Genomic DNA, 17,826 nt, shown 5'->3' with positions numbered 1-17,826 from the left:
TTTAAATGGTTGTTGTTGTTATTATCATCATCATTATTATTATCTGTAGAAATAAATCTAGAAAACTAGGTTATTCTTAAGAAAAAGAAAAATTAAGGATTAATGGGTAGTAGGTTAATAATCGCCTTGATTCAAGATACTGAATGAAATGACTAGTTTTCCAAACACATTTACAGAAGGTCATTTCCTAATCTGATTCTCTTTTCAGGCACTACAGACACCACATCCAACAACACAGCCACCGTGATTTCTACAGCACCCCCTGCTTCCTCAGCAGTCACATCTCCCTCTTTGAGTCCCTCCCCTTCTGCCTCAGCCTCCACCTCTGAGGCCTCTAGTGCCAGTGAGACCAGCACAACACAGACCACCTCCACGCCTCTTCCCTCTCCTCTCGGGGCCAGCCAGGTGATGGTGACACCATCTGGCTTGCAAACAGCAGCTGCTGCTGCTCTCCAAGGAGCTGCTCAGTTGCCAGCAAATGCCAGTCTTGCTGCCATGGCTGCTGCTGCAGGACTCAACCCAGGCCTGATGGCACCCTCACAGTTTGCTGCTGGGTAAGAAGCTTTCCAATTCCATTTGCGTTCAAAACAGAATCTCTTAGTTAGGGTTTCAGTCACTGAAGAGACATGACCTCACTGGTTTACCATCTTAGAGGTTCAGTCCATTATCTTCTTGGTGGGTACATATTGGCATGTAAGCAGGCATGGTGCTGGAGAAGGAACTGAGAGTTCTACATCTTGATCCACAGGAAAACAGGAAGTGAATTATCTACTACACTGAGCTGAGCATAGCTTGAGCAAAGGAGGCCTCAAAGCCCACCCCCACAGTGACACACTTCCTCCTACAAAACCACACCTACTCATACAAAACCACAACACCTAATAGTGCCACTCCCATTGCGGGGTGCTGTTTTCTTTCAAACCACCATACAACTAGAAACCCATTACTGTAACTCATAGGGAAGAGTTTTCATCACTGTCTTAAATGAACAGCAAATCTGAGCTGGACTGCTTTGATTACAGATATGAACATAAGTTTCTAAGTAGCCACACTACCATTTTCACATGATGACACAGGACTGAGTCAGTGAGTGACTCAGCTGTAAGAGCCAGGAAGAGAGCTCAGAATTCTCCATAGTCTTAAGCTTTCTTCATTAAATTGTAGTTTACCTTCTTTCTTATTCTCAAAAATGGATAAAACTTGGAGTAAAGCCATGTCTGGTTTTATATATTTTCATATAGTTTTTATTCTCTGATAATTTCATACATGTATACAATGTTTATTTTGATTATATTTATTCCCCACTCCTCCCAAACTGCCCTGAACTCTCATACACACACAACTTCGTGTTTCCTGTCTTTTTTTTTCTTCAAGTAGCTAATCTAATTAGTGTGCCTATATGCATATGAATTGGGTAACCTACCAATGTGAGATATCCTCCCCCACAAAAGAAAAATTATTTCCCCTCTTTCTGCAGCCATCAACTGCCATTAGCTCCTTAACTGGGGATGCAGCCTTTTGAGCCCTTCTCCATCCACACTAACTTGGCTGGCTCGATCTTATTCAGATAATCATTGTGTGCGACTGCACTGTCATGTCTAGAAGAAAGCATTTTATAATAGTACTCCAGCTCTTACACCCTGTCTGCCCCAGGAAGATGTCCTATTTAAGGCTGCATACTCAACAGTCACTCAATAATTTGACCAGTTATGAGTCTGCGTTTATCATTGTCCATTACAAAAACAAACTTCTCGGACCCGGGTTAACAGCATCATAGATCTGCGGGTATTAACATAGTTATAAAGGGCAATCCACTGTAGCCATTTAATAAAACAACAACAGTTGGTGTCTGCTGACATGACCTCCTCATCCATGGCCTTTTGACTAGATTTTCAGTACCTGGCTGTATCCCTCTATGAATAGGTCACAAGTCAAGTCAGAAATCAGTTGTTTGCCCCTGGTACAGTCATACCACTATTGTACCAATAAATATATTTTGCCTGATTGGTCAGTATTGTAACATACAGGATCTAGCATTGGATAAGACTATTGCTACCTTTTCTCTCCCGTTGTTTATATAGCACCTCTTGGCACCGTGAAAGCTAGCCAGCAGAGAGGAAATTTCCTTGTCAGTTCCAGATTGATGTTTCTATATACTGCAACCTAAGTATATGTGTGTTCAGTAATAGGGTCTTAAAATCTAGTTATGATGGACAACTACGAGCAGAGGCAATAGCCTATAGTGTTTGTTTTAACTTTTTTTTTTTTTTTTTAAATAAGAGGGCTAGCCTCTGGAGCCTCACAGACCAATAACTTGTAGGGAAGGATCCCATGAATGGCACTGAGATTTTTGTTTAATAACTTGTGTCTTCTGGGAACAACATTGGTTTTTGTTTGGGTTTTGGTTTGGTTTGGTTTTTAATTCAGGCTTTCTCTGTGTAATAACCCTTGCTATTCTGGAACTCACTCTGTAGACCAGGCTGACCTCAGACTCACAGAGTTCCACCTGCCTCTGCCTCCTGACTACTGGGATTAAAGGTGTGTGCCATCACTGCCTGGCTTTCTGTTATTTGTTTATCGTGTGTCTTAATTAGCTTACACACAGGGTGTTTCCATAAGGCTTTTCATAAATCCTTAGTTTTTGTTGACCCATCTTCCTTCTCTGTCACCATTCCTCACCCCATCTCTGCTCAAACATTTAATCCCCATATTTCCCTCCTCTTCTTTTCATACCACACATCTGTCTCCTACCCTACTAAGGCCTCTTGTCTCCCCATTCATGGACCCTTTCAGGCTTTCTAACCTATGGTTACTCCAAGTTAAACATAAGCTAAAGATTCAAAGCTAGGAGTCAAATATGAAAGAGAGCATGCAGCCTTTGTCATGCTGGGCCCGGGATATTCACTTAATGTTTTCCAGTTCTCTACATTTACCTACAGGTTTCACTTTTCTTTACAGCTGAATAAAATTTTATTGTATATTTGTACCAGTTTTATTATCCATTCATCAATTTATGTTAATTTCATTTATTCCTTAGCTATTGTGAATAGAGAAGCAATGAGTATAGTGTGGTAATTTTATATTTTTATTGTTGAATAAGGATTATCCTTTCCAGTTTTTTTCTAGAAAAAAATTAATGAAGTAATTCAAAGAAAAGTCAGAATGACTAAAAGTTTTATATTTTATGCCTATCATAATCTTGTTTATACAAGTAAATATCAAAGAAGCAGTAACTTGTAACCATTTGAAAGTATACAGAAAGTAACAAAGATACCCATATTTTTCCTAAGCTGAAGTTTTCTTTATTATCATTATTATTTTATTATCAATTTGGTATGTTGTCAAAATAACAGGTATGTGTGCATGGCAGTAGAGTGACTCCTCTTTTGCACTTGCAGAGGTGCCTTACTCAGTCTCAATCCGGGAACTCTGGGCGGGGCTCTGAGCCCAGCCCTGATGAGCAACAGTACACTGGCTACTATTCAAGGTCAGTAGCATTTTTTTTCTTGCTTCTTGCACCTGAGTGTGTGTGTGTGTGTGTGTGTGTTTGTGTGTGTGTGTGTGTGTGTGTGTGTGTTGGAGGCTATCTGCCTTGCTAGAGATTAAGGTGAGGAGAGAGTTGAATGCTGATTAAGTTGTTCCTGAAGATCAAGATGTCCTGTAAAAAAAAAGTTTTGTAGAAGAATGTACAGGTGAGTTTGTCAGAACAGCAAACATTGCATAATTTGATTTATTCCAAGAAATCTGCACTTTACTTTCTCTATGAATAGAAAGATAGATTTCCTCCTGATGTTAACCTATCTCAAGGCAAGCTTCTTCAAGTAAAACTCCCCAGTTCTATCCCCACCTGAAGATAGCCATGTGGAATGGTAGCATACATCCCACAGATCTCTGGGATATTTTTCACCCTTGTTAAATTTACCCCTCTGTATATTCCCATCAGTGTAGGACATATGTTCTTGGATTATAAATACTTTTTCCAAGGCCTTTTTGGGTCCATGTCAGCCTTTTCTCATTGTTACTTAAGGTGATACTTCTTCATACAGTGAAAGATCTACCTTGTCTTGTTCAGGATCTAAGTTTTATGCCTAAAGATGTTTATTTGGGGAAAATTCATGTTTGGACTGAAAGAATTTTTGGGTTTGTTTGGTTTTTTTTTTCTTAAAATACTTTATAATTAAATAAGAATTATAGGTTCAAAAACAAGCTGGCAGGTCCTGGCACGTTTCAATGAGTGATATGTCTAACCAGATACTTACTGTAGGCAATATTAAACTACAAGATAGAAATCGAATTGTGGCCTGCATTGCCCTGCTGGTTTGTTGGATTCTATTTGACCGACTTGTGTCCGGACTGATGGTTAGATGGATGTGTAGTGTTTTCATTGTGCAACAGCATCCTTTAGAATATTTGGGATGAGTCCCATTTTCCTGCATAGGGCATATCTCTGGCTTACAGTTTATGCCTTTCCTAAGGCATGAGTGTCTGTAGAGCATTCTCCAGAAAGACGTACAGTCACTCTGTGACCCTGAGCCTTGAGTCCAGGACACGTCTGTCAGTCTGCACCAGGGCTCCAGGTTGTATATTGTATGTATACTCATTTTCAAAATCAGAGATTCCTTTCAACTAGAAATAACATTTAGTGATATGTCCTGTGGGGAAGCATCATAGAAAAATTTTGCACCATTCATTAGCAAATCTTAGCCTTAGATCACTCACACATCATTGTGTGTTGTATCTCCTCCTATAATAAACAGTATTCTTTGCACAGTTCATAAGAGTCAAGTGTTCTGCCTCTAGAAGTATAAAAACAAAATTTTTAAATTGTGCCTTTTTCTTTATTTAGTAATATATAAATTTTCATGACTAAAGCCTTTGGAAAGATGACTTTCATCTTATACAAATTTTGTCAAATAGTGTTACATAATGGTAGTTGTTGTTAAAAGCTAAATGTATTTTTAACACTCAGTCACTTTAACTAGTAGTCTTTTGAGTGGAGATAGTTTTAAGTCAATTTCATTGAAAAAACAGAATTGTTGGATTTTAACAAATCTTTGTAAGTAAATGACATAAACTTGAGACTTAAAAGATAGAAACATGATTGATTCTTCCCCATTCATTTGTCCTGCTTATACTTATTAAACTGACTTCCAGTTCTTTGGATGCTTCAAAATTATAAATAAACTTGATGTCAGTATAGCATTGTAATTTAAGTATAGCATTATAATAACATTATAATTGGAGCATTAGAATTGAGTATATAGTCAGTGAAGAGTATACTCTGCTGCTGAGTAGAGCTTTGCTGATGGGTGGTTTGGCTTCTTCAGGATGAAGTTTAATGTTCTTTCTGTTCTGGGTTCTTGTCTATAGCTCTTGCTTCTAGTGGTTCTCTTCCAATAACGTCACTGGATGCTACTGGGAACCTGGTATTTGCCAATGCAGGAGGAGCCCCCAACATCGTGACTGCCCCTCTGTTCCTGAACCCTCAGAACCTCTCTCTGCTCACCAGCAACCCAGTAAGCTTGGTTTCTGCAGCTGCAGCCTCCACAGGAAACTCTGCACCTACAGCCAGCCTTCATGCCTCCTCCACCTCTGCTGAATCCATCCAGAACTCTCTATTCACAGTAGCCTCTGCCGGTGGGGCTGCTTCCACCACCACCACTGCCTCCAAGGCACAGTGAGCTGGGTGCAGAGCTGGGCTGCCACAGACCTTCGCCAGTGCAGCATAAAGGGCTGCCAGCTGTTAGGAAACAGACAGGTGTGATTGGCTTCCTCCCACCATGTTGTGAAGATGAGGGAGACATGGAGAAAAGAAAAAATACACTTACCAGGAAAAAAAAGAATGGAGACAGAACAACATTTGCCTAATTTTATAAAAAAAGAAAAAAGAAAAAAAACAATGTCTTTTCAGGATTGCTTCATGGATTAGAGAACTTTCTAACCAAAAATTTAAAAGAAAAAAAAAAACAGAAACAAAAAATCCAAAACAGACAGACAAAAATAAATGAAAGGACTACTTCCCATTTCCAGCAGTCATGATGACAAGCGAAGGTGGGTGACCAGTTCCAGTAGAGGAAGGGGTGTCTTGTGTTTTCTTTCTTTCTTTCTTTCTTTCTTTCTTTTTTTTTTTCAAAAAATCATTTTTATAGGTCTGTTGTACAGGCCATTAAGTCATAACAAGGTGTTTATAATCGTATCAATTGTGTTGGGGGTTCCTTTCTTAACTGGTACAATTTAGGCAGGCCTGTATTACTGTATCTCTGTTATTGTTTTTATATATATATATATATATATATTGGACATGTTTATCTCTTGCTCCTGGATCCTATTTCAGTGAGCTCCCACACTGTGGGGAGGGAGGGTTTTGGGGTTAAGGGAGAATTGCATTCTTAACTTCCAGGAATGTTCTTGCTGGTTTCCTTATCCTTGATGACTCTTACAGAGGTGCTAGAAAATGATTTTCTTTTGCCACTTATGCAAGAGGCTTGGTGCAGAAGCTGAAGGCAGTGTGTGCACACTCCTGCTCCACACACGCTCCTCCCCATCAGGTGGTGCCTTTGGAGCACTCTTGTGTAGGAAGAATTCCTGCTGAACTGTAGCTCTCACTCACCCCTAATCATTGAGCAACCCCGAGGCCCAAACCCTCTGGTGCAACAGTGCTGCTTTCTGCTACTTTCAATGGGAACAGCTGTGCCTGTTGCAGGGCAGGTTTTGGTTCCGGAGAGCAAAGACTACTGCAGACACCTGACTTGGTGGTTCTCCTGATTTCTATCTCTTTTTTTTTTTTTAATGCTCCTACTGTTGATGTTTATTTGTTTGCTTGTTTGTTTTCATTTTATGGAAATTTTCTATCCAAACTTCCTTTGGTCAAGATCAAATTGATTTACTGAAACTAAGAAACAAGTCTTCTTTGTTTTCTTAAAGAAGTTCTTTTGGACTGTTTCCTACTAATTAATATCCCAAAAAGGTCAATATATAGAGTCTGAATCTGCCACCTTTTCCTCTAAAGCAGAAGTTCTCAACCTCAGGGTCTTGACCCCGTGGGGAGGTGGGGGAGTCAAACAGCTGTTTCACAGGGGTCACTTAAGACTATTTACATATCAGATATTTACATTGCAGTTCATAACAGTAGCAAAATTACAGTTATGAAGTAGCAATGAAAATAGTTTTATGGTTGGTGGGTGACCACAACATGAGAAACTGTATTAAAGGGTCACAGCATTGGGAAGGTTGAGAACCAGTGCTCTAGAGTCACAGACTTCCTGTCCGCTGAGTGGCTCAGAAGCTCCTCCAAGCCTCAGACTTTCCTCAGTTCTTTGACTGACAGAGGCACTTTCCTGACTAGGCAAAGGATCTATAGAACCTCAGAAAAAGGCTGAGCAGGAACTTCACACCCTGTTAGTGTCTCCGGTTTGTTATGCCCCTGCTAGGTAGGTTTGGTGACAATACACATCTCTTATTTGATGTAAAAAAGTGATTTGCTCCTGTAATTGTTTTCAGGGTGTTTCTAGACTACATAAATGAGCCCATTGAAAAGGAAGAGCTTGTGAAAATGGATGAAGATGGATGAGGGTAATTTAGAGATTAAATTCCCCCTTTTGACAATGCCCTATTATTATACTATCTGGACCAGAATTTTCACAGATGACTGGGTCATCGCAGTGAAGTTCATCTAAGTTGCCCTTACTGGAGTTAAGGTCCCCATTGGTGTCTGAGGTGCTTGCTTCAGTTTCTGTGGTCTGCACTGAGCTGAAGTGACTTTCCTTCTGATAGCTTTGCTTATGCCCATAGGAAACTTGGATTCTGTGCATTTGTCTCTCTGCACTGTTGCTCAGAAAGGCAGTAACACAGACACAAATGTGTATCTTTTTTTGTGATTCAATTAGAGAAAGGTCATATTAGTATTAAAGGTCAGAATCATTTTGGTTCCCCTTTAAATTTTTCTTTAGTTCCTTTTATTTCTTGGATATTGAATTTTTACCCCCGAATTTCTCTGACCCTTAACTTTTCCTAAACTTGTTTTAAGAATCAATGAACTGCAAGCAGGGAAACTAACAAATGCTCACCCACCTGTTTTGTATGGTGTGGGTGGTTTTGTTTTGCTTTGTTCTTTAAACTAAGCTTGAACCAAAGTCAATTTTAGCAAGCTGCTGTACTAATGGACTAGTTATAATGTGCAGTTCAAACACATTGAGGAGATAGATGCTACTGACAATTTCTTATTCATTTTTCTTGATTAATTTTATGTGAAAGTTGCTGCTTGTTTTTATCTTCTATGTTGGTAAATTGTAATATCCTCTGGGCAGACATTACCATGATTTTTAGCTAGTTTGTTTAGGTCAGTGTGTAAATAGAATGGCTGTGTCAGTTAATAATTTCTCTCCTCCCCATCAGTTCTTTCTTTCCTGTGAGTTTAATCTTTATTTTGACTTAACACTCTAACCTTAATCTGTGCACATGATTATAGGGCTGTCAATACTATTTCTCCTCCTAGCAGAGAGACCCTCCCTTGGGAGTGATGAAGTTAGGAGAAAGAATTCAGGGAGAGAAATGTTGATTGCCCACCATACCAGGTTAGACATTATAGCATTAATGCCCAGAATCGCTACCAAAGTAAGTATTGTCTCAAGGGACCTGGCCCAGGGAGTTAAAAAGGACAGAGAAAGGCTGTTTTGTTTAATCCTATATTGTTAAAAGAATCTTTCATAAATAAGATTCCCCTACAGAATTTGATTTTTTTTTGTTGTTGTTGTTGTTTTTTTTTGTTTTTGTTTTTCGAGACAGGGTTTCTCTGTAGCTTTGGAGCCTGTCCTGGAACTAGCTCTTGTAGACTAGGCTGGCCTCGAACTCACAAAGATCCGCCTGTCTCTGCCTCCCGAGTGCTGGGATTAAAGGCGTGCGCCACCACCGCCCGGCCAGACTTTGATTTTTAAAGATGATATTAACTTTACATGTCAGTCCAATGGTTTGTCAGTCCTCCTTTGTCTATAGTTTCTAGTTGGTTTGAGAAAGAAATGCTGCCTTTTAATGTCTTTGAGGATAGACATTAAAACCAGCATAAGTGCTGTATTGAGAAGAAAAAAATCTTTAGAAGAAGATAACTTTAATTTTTCCCTCTCCTTTTTCATATATTCAAAATTAAATTGTAAAACAAAAGGTACTTAGTACATGTGTACGTGACACACTACTAACACCTGCTGGTGGGCGTTCAGTTTAGAGCCACCTTCATCACCACCCTCGATATTCTCTAAGTCTCTGTTTCACAAACACCTTGAGTACTTTTCAGTTGATAGCACCTTTTTTTTTTTAATGATCTCAAATGCTTTTTGAATTAACTGATCTATCTTTTAAGCTAAAGTGTTGCCTTTTATGAGGGAGTCTAGAAACTAAAGGGGTCATTTGAATAAAAAGCATTTGGTTGAGTTTCTGCATTTCCAGAAGAAACACCAGACAGGTTATTATAGCTCGTTATTTCCTTTTTCTCCTCCTCCTGACATTGATGCAGATTTTATTTCAGCCCTGAATATTAGTTAACACATAGTAAGCCAAAGACTAATTTTAAATACATTTTTAAGGATACTCTATTTGCCTGTGATATATTTGCCTGGAGAGTAGTGAATGTAATTGTTCAATCTGTTTCACAATGCAGTTTGGCAGAAACTTTATTTATACCCTGTGTAAATCTGAATGACAACAGAAGGATCTATAAGGCTTCTCACAGGAGCAGTATTACTGTTCTAGGAATCAGTAGAATGCTCTGTTAGCTTGAATGTCTCTGAAGTTCTATAGGCAGCTCCTTAGAATGAGGAAACTTATCTGTTGTCAGGAAGGTCATTACCATCCTGTTTATGTAACTTATTACTCCAAAATAGAACCAAAGGAATCCGGCTTTCATCTTGTGTAGGACCAACCTATTTGTGCTTCATGAGCTTTAATAGAATATTTTTAAAGGGACAATATCAATTAAAAGATTTTGGGTGTGATCATCTTGCCAGTTTGTTCTATATCATCATTCATTTGTTTTAGGAAAAAGCACAATTATACCTCTTTAATATTATGTCTATCCTTCAATTATTTGGGAAAATTGGAGAAATTATCTCTTTATTATCCAGAAGCACAGGTTTTTGCTTGACAGTATTTCAGTTTAGCTTAAATGATAACATTTAACTTGCTGGAAACGCCAGGTACATTTGTAAATATAGGGATATTATGTTAGAAAAAAATGCTTTAGTTTACAGTCTAAGTTCTTATGTAATCCTCACAAATCTTCCTTGACCAAGAGAAAAATAAGGTCATTGAAATAGGAAGGCAAAGAGACACCTGTTCATGTTTCTCCCAAAATAGGAGAGATGCTGCCCTAGTGTGTAGAAGACAGTTTCCTGCTGGCAACCTGAGTTGGCCCTGGCCCTGAGGAACTCTGACCAAAATCTACCTGAGCACTTGATAAGACAGAAGGAAGGACCTTAGCAACTCAGCAGGAAAGCTTGTTCAGAAACTTTAAATTGGCTGCTGAAGTTGATGAGCATAAAGTGTACTTAATTGGAACCGAAAACATTCACGATTACAGTGCTAATGGGAGGGAAATACTAAAAGACCTAAAACCCATAATTATCCAAGTGGGCAGAAATTGATTTAGTAATTCATTCATAACTGTTATGAGTTTACTTTGATTTGTGGGTGTGAACAGCATTTACCATGTTATATTGTTCATATAAAGAAATCCCTGGCTATTTTGAAATCATTTTCAGAGACTTGTAAAAATAAGACTCTCTTAATATTATTTTCACTTTTGAGGAGGAAAAATAATTCTTTGCTTGTTTCTCTGAAACTAAGAGCCACTCTAGGCTTACATGATGGCACCCACAGTGTACACACAGGCCTGAATAGAAAAGCAGAAATGAGTTGCTTTCATTATTAAAGGTTGATGGAATCTCTTTGCCTTCTCCTCCTCATCCATGGAGAGTTAGTGTAATAAAGTTCTACCAGGAGGCAGGGGGGTTCCTTGGAAGTTGGTTTGTGTCTAGAATTTCTTCTAACCGGCATTCTATTCTTAAATTATTTTGACTTTTCTGCTCTTGGCCTTTTCTAAAAGCAGTGAGCTTGTGAGTCATGTGTCAGTTCTGTGATCTGGATCTCTTGCCTCTTTTTCCTTCCCTTTTTCTCTTTGAATGGTGGTACCTTAATCTGTGAGAATAATGCTCGTGGGTAACAGCTTCTGGCACCTTCATAAAATACCTCAGCATAGCTTAGCATTGTTGCGAACTGGTTTTAGACGTAAAAACCAAGTAAGTGAAAGAAAAAATCTTTATAAATAGTGGAAATAATTCTAGCTGTAGTATTTAGTTGAACTAATGTTTATTATGGTTGATAAACATGATTGATGCTGTATGTATTCGGGATCCTGTTTATAGGGTTGGGGGGGTTGGAGTGGGAGAAAGGAGAAATTGATTATGTTAGAAGGAAAATATTGCTCATATGTGTTTTTCTTTATATCTGTCTTGCCAAAGGAAACTTGATATTCCCTGTGACTGGGTGGGGGTTTGAGGCCTCTGTCATCTGATATGCAGGACAGTGTGCAGAGGCATGCGGGTGACATGTGGGGTGTCCAGTAAGTTCAGGGTGCCCAAGGGCAGATTTACAACCCTTCTTGTCTGTGGCTGCCATGCCCCCCCTCACCAGACCTACCAACCTCTCCTAATGATCCATTACCTCTGTACATAGCTAAAGCCTAGGCAAAGGAACTGTGCATGTCCAACTGTGCAGATGAAAAGAGACAGATAGAGACATGTGTCCAAGGAGTTTGGAGAGGAATGGAGAGGAGGAGGTAAGTGATATATCTTGATCTAGGAAAATTAAGGTGAAGTGAGTCATCCTCTGTCATGTTAGTGAATGCTGTGCTAGTAGTAGCCCAATATTTTTTAAACCTTATTTCTTTTTCTTATTTCAAGGATAATTCTGTCTAGACCAAAACACAAAAGAAAAATCAAGAAGTTTAAAGCTAACCCCACACTTGGCACCTATAGTAAGGTGTGGCGTTTAAGGATTGGTTGATGAGATGGAAGAAGTGTGAAACTATGTTGGTTAAAGGAAAAAGACTTTCTTGACTCCCTGAGTTCTGATACTAACTATATCTCAAGAACTATTTTTTTAATAAATGTCCCAGCTCACAGAACTTGAGTGGGATTTGATTTTGATGCCAAAGACACTGCTGTACTGTTGCTTATCAGTAAGCTTTCCAAATAGTCAAAGGATAGAGAAAATGCTTAAGTTAGTCTCTGTTCTTCCCATTCCTTCACTCCTTCCTCACTTTTGGAAAGATGTCTATTCGGTCATTCTTGCTTCGCAGAGATTGATTTTCTTCCTCCCTGCTGCTCTGTGGACACTACTAGAATTGCTCAGCATGGCATTGATATTCTTACCGAGCAAGAAACTTGAGGAGTGCAAAAAAAAATAGCAGTAGAATTTTTATTTCTCTTTATCTAATTCTTAAAAATAAAACTAGTCCATCCAACCTGTTAGATAGCAGGTTGTTAGATAACAGTCAATATTTAATTATGAAGAGCAGACTACATGAAAGCCAAATGATGTTCTCTTACTCTCCTGTAGAGCTATTTTGCTCTACAGTATTTTTAAGATATGGCCTCTGGGAAATTAAGATGTTCATTGTTTAGGAATACTATTGATAAATAAACATAGACATGGAGAGAGAAGGAAAAAACACGTGTTACTAATGGTCCAACAAACGTGATTGGGTTGATAAACTTCATGAAAGCTTTACTTGTTGTTATTCTGACATTATATAAAAGTAGTGTTAATGTCGTGTGACTTTTCAAAGCATTAGGTAGGTTTATATGGTAATAGAGATATTAAAATAAGAGCACTTGAAACAAATGCTGTGGGAAAACAATATGCATCATGAACATCATTTCGACTGTGAAAGTGAAGCTCCAGGGTTCAGGGAGGGAAGCCGTTTATGATTCTTCTGCATCCCTGAGTCTGCCCACACTGCACAGGACTCCACCACCCTTGCTACCTTCTGGTTTAAACCCAGGACACTGTCAGAAAGTTAAGAACCCCAGACTAATTTACTGGGGAAAAGGAGAAGCTGAGGTCTGCTGTAACATTTTCCCTTGTTTTCTTTACTTGTTCATCACTGTTTAACGTAACCACAACCTCACAAAAGCAGCTCAGAGCTTCTCTCCTAAATTGCCAGTGGTAGTGATCTCCATCGCTGTATCCCAAGGTCTGCAGGCAGACAAGACAGCTGGCTACAGTGCTGGTTCAACAAGGAAGCATCTGCATGGAAGCTCCTTATGTGATCTCGTTAGATAAAAACGGTCAGTGCCCATCCAGCCCTGAGAGTGTCTCAGGTCTGAAAATTAATGACAGAAACAAAATGCACTTTCCCACACTGGTGTGACTGTCTCTCTTAGAAGCACTGTGCTAGGTTGGTTGGAGGCAGTGTGTCTTGGGTTCCATTCCTACATGAGTCTGCAGAAGGCACATGTTTTATAAGGATAAAGTAAACTAGTTAGTGCTAGCCTGGTTAGGTATAAAATTGCAAACATTGTGGGGGTGGCATGTTTGCCAAGACTGTGACAATATTACAACATTGGCTTTATACGATATAAATGGTAAATGGTGTCTCCTCTAAGACCAGATGGTGAGAGAAAGACTTCCTTCTTCCCACTCCTTACCTCTGCTTCCATGGGAATGTGTGCATTACTCAGTCCACAGGAGGACTCACTGGGGGAGGTACCTCTTCCCAGAGTGGACCTCAGTCATTCCTCTTCTCTGTGGTAGTAGTGAAGGCTAGGTGAGTAAGTGTGGGGTTTTCTTGCCCACCAGTTGTCCAGGAGCTGTCGTATACCTCATTCTAACTCGTGACTAAGTAATTTGCTTTAACTTCCTCTCGACCCTACAGAGTTGCCAAGTCTGCCCTCCCTCTTCTCAGCAACATTGAACTCTGGCCTATAGCATCATAAGACCTGTCGCCTAGGGTGGGATGAGCCCTGCCCCTAAGCCTCTGAATGTCTCTGTTTTGAAGCTACTACAAACTGAGGGCAAATTGCAATCTCCTGTTTGTTTTGTTGTCAGGGATCATTACTGGTCTCCTATGTTTCCCCCACTACCTTGCCTTCAAAGACTGCCAGCTCTCCTCTCCCCCATCTGCCCCATATTTCCAACTGCTAGACACACACAGCTTCTGTCCTTGGCATTTTCCAAGTGGGGTCACAGCTGACCCTTTTCCTCTGAACATTGGGGTTCTGCTCATTGCCAAGACTTGGTAGAAAGGACACCCAAAGGTTCATTTAAGATGACTGCCGCATACACATTTCTCTTGTTTCCTGTGTGACATGACCAAAAACAAAGAAACAACCAAATATTTAAGTTTATTGTTGATATTATTATAATAATTATTATTATTTGACAATCTTATATCCAATGGGCTTTTTGGAAGCTGCATTCCTGGCCCTTTCAACCTTTTCTTTGAATGTAGTTCTCAACTTTTAATCCCCACTCCCAAAGTTGGGGGGATAAATAAGAAGCTTAACCAGGTCAGGTCATAACACTGCTGCTATAAGCCAGGGGAGGGTGGTTTCTTTGTTTTGTTTTGTTTTTCCATTTCCAGCCAAAACCAAAGATTTCTTAATGATTGTATAAACTCAAAACAAACAAAAAAACCAAAGAAAAGGGAAGTCTTCAGCCTCAATCCAGTCTGTGGCGTCCTGGCACTTGGAGACATGCCCAAGGGCAGGTGGAGACACCTCTGACCAGCTCAAAAGGGCAAGCAAGCTTTTTTTCCAAGTTGAGAGTTTTGTTCAGGTGCCTGCTCAGTAGTTTTGACTCTTTAGCTGTGAGCAGAACATGCATGAAAAATACTGGCACATGAGATTTTCCAAAACCGAAGCCAAAACCCCATCACCACAACCCCTCTGACAACAACCAGGGTCATCACCAGAGCTTAGCACAAGGCCTTAGAGCTGGGGCTGCTACATGATGGCCGCTCCACAGAATGGGGACGCTGAAGACACTGGCACAGAATTGGCTGCTCTGCTGGGTGCTTTCACCTCTGGGGCTGGGTCTACACACCCAAGGGGCCCTTCTGAGCCTTCTTTCTCTTTTCTTTACTGGAACTGCTTGGAAGTGGCTGTCCCGTTTGTGAGGAAACATACAGAGCAATTATCAAACTTTTCTTTTCTTGTTTGTAGTTTTGTTTCCTTTTGCAGCACCACTGTGCAACTATGCATTGTATTTCATAACCTTTGTGCTAGGTAGATGCCTGTGACTTTTTAACTTGGGGTGGGTGGGGTGGGGGGTCTCAAATGAAGGAGATTTTTACATGGATCTTTTTAATCTCAGTTCATTGGGGGAGGGGGGTATTTGGTTCTAGGGTCATACAAGCTCTATCCCAAAGCAAAATCCAAATGTTAATAATATTAGCCTGATGCAGATACCAAAGACAATTTCTTTCCTGCAGAACCTTAGACTTGTGTATTAAGTACGATTACCCAGCACTTGCATTAGTCTAACCTCAGTAATTCCAAAGCTTAGATGTATATTTTGGTATATTTCCAGGATATTAAAAGAAAAATGTCATTTAACTTCTTGTTTGTTTCAGTGTAATGCTCTTAAAGTCATAGCATGAAAACTTGCGCTGTCCCATTCTTGGTAGTTTGAAATAATAGTATTTTTGTATGTTTTGGGTGTGTCTGTATGTATTAGCATAACAGTTTTCACTGCCTAGGTGTTCGTAATAAAAATGAAAGGTTCTGAGTGTACATACTATTCAGTAATAATCTCCACGGTGTCCACACGAGTGTGGAGTCACTGATGACTGCCCAGCTGGGGTCTGGTTTTAAAGAGACAGTGATTGTGTTTTTCTAAAGATGTTTATTTCTGTCTTTAAATATCTTAACTCCCTCACTCTCCCCCCCCCCTTTTTAATTAATATTGATTCAGGGGTGTTTTTCCACTGTTGTCAAGGGAGGAACACAAGGGAAATTGGCACCTTGGCCTCCCCAAATGTTATTTTGTGTACTTTCAAATGTGACTTTGAGTTCTTCTTTGTGGAAACTTACAATATAATGTACGTGATTCTTTCCAGAACTGCCCAGCAGCTGTAATAGGCAGTAAGAATTCCTGAGTAGTTATTGGGTGTCCTCTTACATTTCTCCTTAAGATGACTTTGCAGTCTGGGTGGCTATTGTGTAGCCTCACTGCCCCAGAGCGTCTGTAGCCATTTCTCCTCCCGTGGGAATAGTTTATAGAAGTCAGCTGATAACTTGGAGTGTTGGTCCTTGTTATCTGTGCCCCCTGAGAAACCTGAAACACAAGCAGTTCTACTTGTTGGGGTTTAGCTGATCCTCCAGAGGCCTGGGGAAGTGGTGGGGACTGTGAGCGGTGCTGTCTCTGTAAAAGTGCCCTTTATGTGATTTCCTCCTCTGGGGCTGGCAGAGGGGCCAGGGCTTGGGAGAGATTGTGTGGGTGCCAGTGAATCAGAATGAAATGGTGGGTTTGTGTAGATGCATTTGTCTGCTGTAATTTTTATATATATTAAACTTACTGTAACTGTACAGTTGCAATTTCTGTTGTAAAACATTAAACCATTTTCCAAGTGTTTTCACATTGTCTGTATCTCTGTGAAGTTGCTGTCTTGGTATTCTGGCTGCTTTACACAGGCAGTTGCACAGATAACCACATGGGCCTTCCAAATCATTTCTTTCCACAGGTCTTCCTAGTAACCTCAGAGTCTAAGAAGCTTAGTCTTATAAAACTTACCCTCTGACTTCCTTAGTGAGCTGTAGCCCCTGTTTTCTTTACCCAAACCCTCAATGGAACCTTGAGTTGAGTAGCAGGAATTTCCTTCAGACCTGACTGCTCTGCATTATCAAACACACTGGCCCTTGACTGATCCTTCAAAGGAACTCCTTGGAGCGTCTGAATCACTGTGTGTGTGACTGCTGACTGGGATTGGACTTGGCTCTTTGGGCTCTGTCGTTTGACTGACAGACCCAGATACCTCTAGCATCTCATGCCAGGCCTGAACCAGAGGTGGTGGGAGAGGATCCTCTGAAAGTGGCACATCTCGAACTGGCCTCCGGCCCTGCTATGCGCATACCTAAGCCTCTGCTCTAGACACAAATATCTGGCACTTGGTAGAGCTCACTGATTTCTTGAGGAAAGGAGAATCCCACAGATAGAAGACTTGAGCATTGGGAGGTACCCCTGACAGGCATATGCTGACAACCCATCTCAAAATGACAAAAGTGCCAAAGCCAAAAGGCAGATGTGGGACCTACTTTTTGTTCCTAAGTCAAATTAACTTGTTATTTTCCATTATTTCCCTCTAATATTTATGTCTTGCATGTAAGTCTATGAAGTTATTTTTTAAAGTAGTTTCAAAATTTGAACATCCTTTTTGGTAGAGATAGTCAAACTCCATGTGACAAACCTCTGAGGTGAGACTGTGACCCTTCCTTTTATAAGCTGTCTTCTAGCTGCTCCCAAGGCCCCATAGGAAGAAGTTCTCCATGAGATGAGGTGATGAGCACGTGCTCTCTGTGAAGAGGTGCTCTCATTCCCAAGACCAGGAACTGAACCTGGGGCCTCAGCAAGATCAGCAAATGTTCTCAACCACTGAACTGATTCATCATGATTTTTTAAGTCACATGGCTTTACATTTTAACCACGAGATAAGACTGTTTTTAACATGCTTTAAATCCTATGAAACAAGTGATAGTGCTCCATTTTCACTCCTGGATGCTCTGCTCTACTTGTTACTGCCCCGCCTGAGTTTTTCTGCACTCCGTAATGAAGTTCACC

General features: G+C 40.2%; 1 protein-coding gene across 7 annotated transcripts in view; it reads left to right on the top strand.

Annotated features, from left to right (window-relative positions):
• The window catches only part of Pou2f1 (POU class 2 homeobox 1), a 148,379-nt gene extending 131,752 nt beyond the window's left edge, over positions 1 to 16,627 (top strand). For 5 of the 7 annotated variants that reach the window (XM_075988498.1, XM_075988495.1, XM_075988497.1 and 2 more), the window contains 3 exons: positions 209 to 554; positions 3,399 to 3,487; positions 5,371 to 16,627. In XM_075988498.1, the coding sequence (XP_075844613.1) occupies positions 209 to 554; positions 3,399 to 3,487; positions 5,371 to 5,681 (746 nt within the window). In that variant the 3' untranslated portion in view covers positions 5,682 to 16,627. The remainder of the gene's footprint in view (positions 1 to 208; positions 555 to 3,398; positions 3,488 to 5,370) is intronic. The other 2 variants (XR_012912082.1, XR_012912081.1) reach the window with 2 other exon arrangements.
• Positions 16,628 to 17,826: the final 1,199 nt, after the last annotated feature.

This window comes from Microtus pennsylvanicus, chromosome 10 (assembly GCF_037038515.1).
Source record: "Microtus pennsylvanicus isolate mMicPen1 chromosome 10, mMicPen1.hap1, whole genome shotgun sequence".
Classification (NCBI taxonomy): Eukaryota; Metazoa; Chordata; class Mammalia; order Rodentia; family Cricetidae; genus Microtus; species Microtus pennsylvanicus.
Note: the sequence above shows the minus strand (reverse complement) of the source record. Positions and strands in the feature narration are given on the sequence as shown.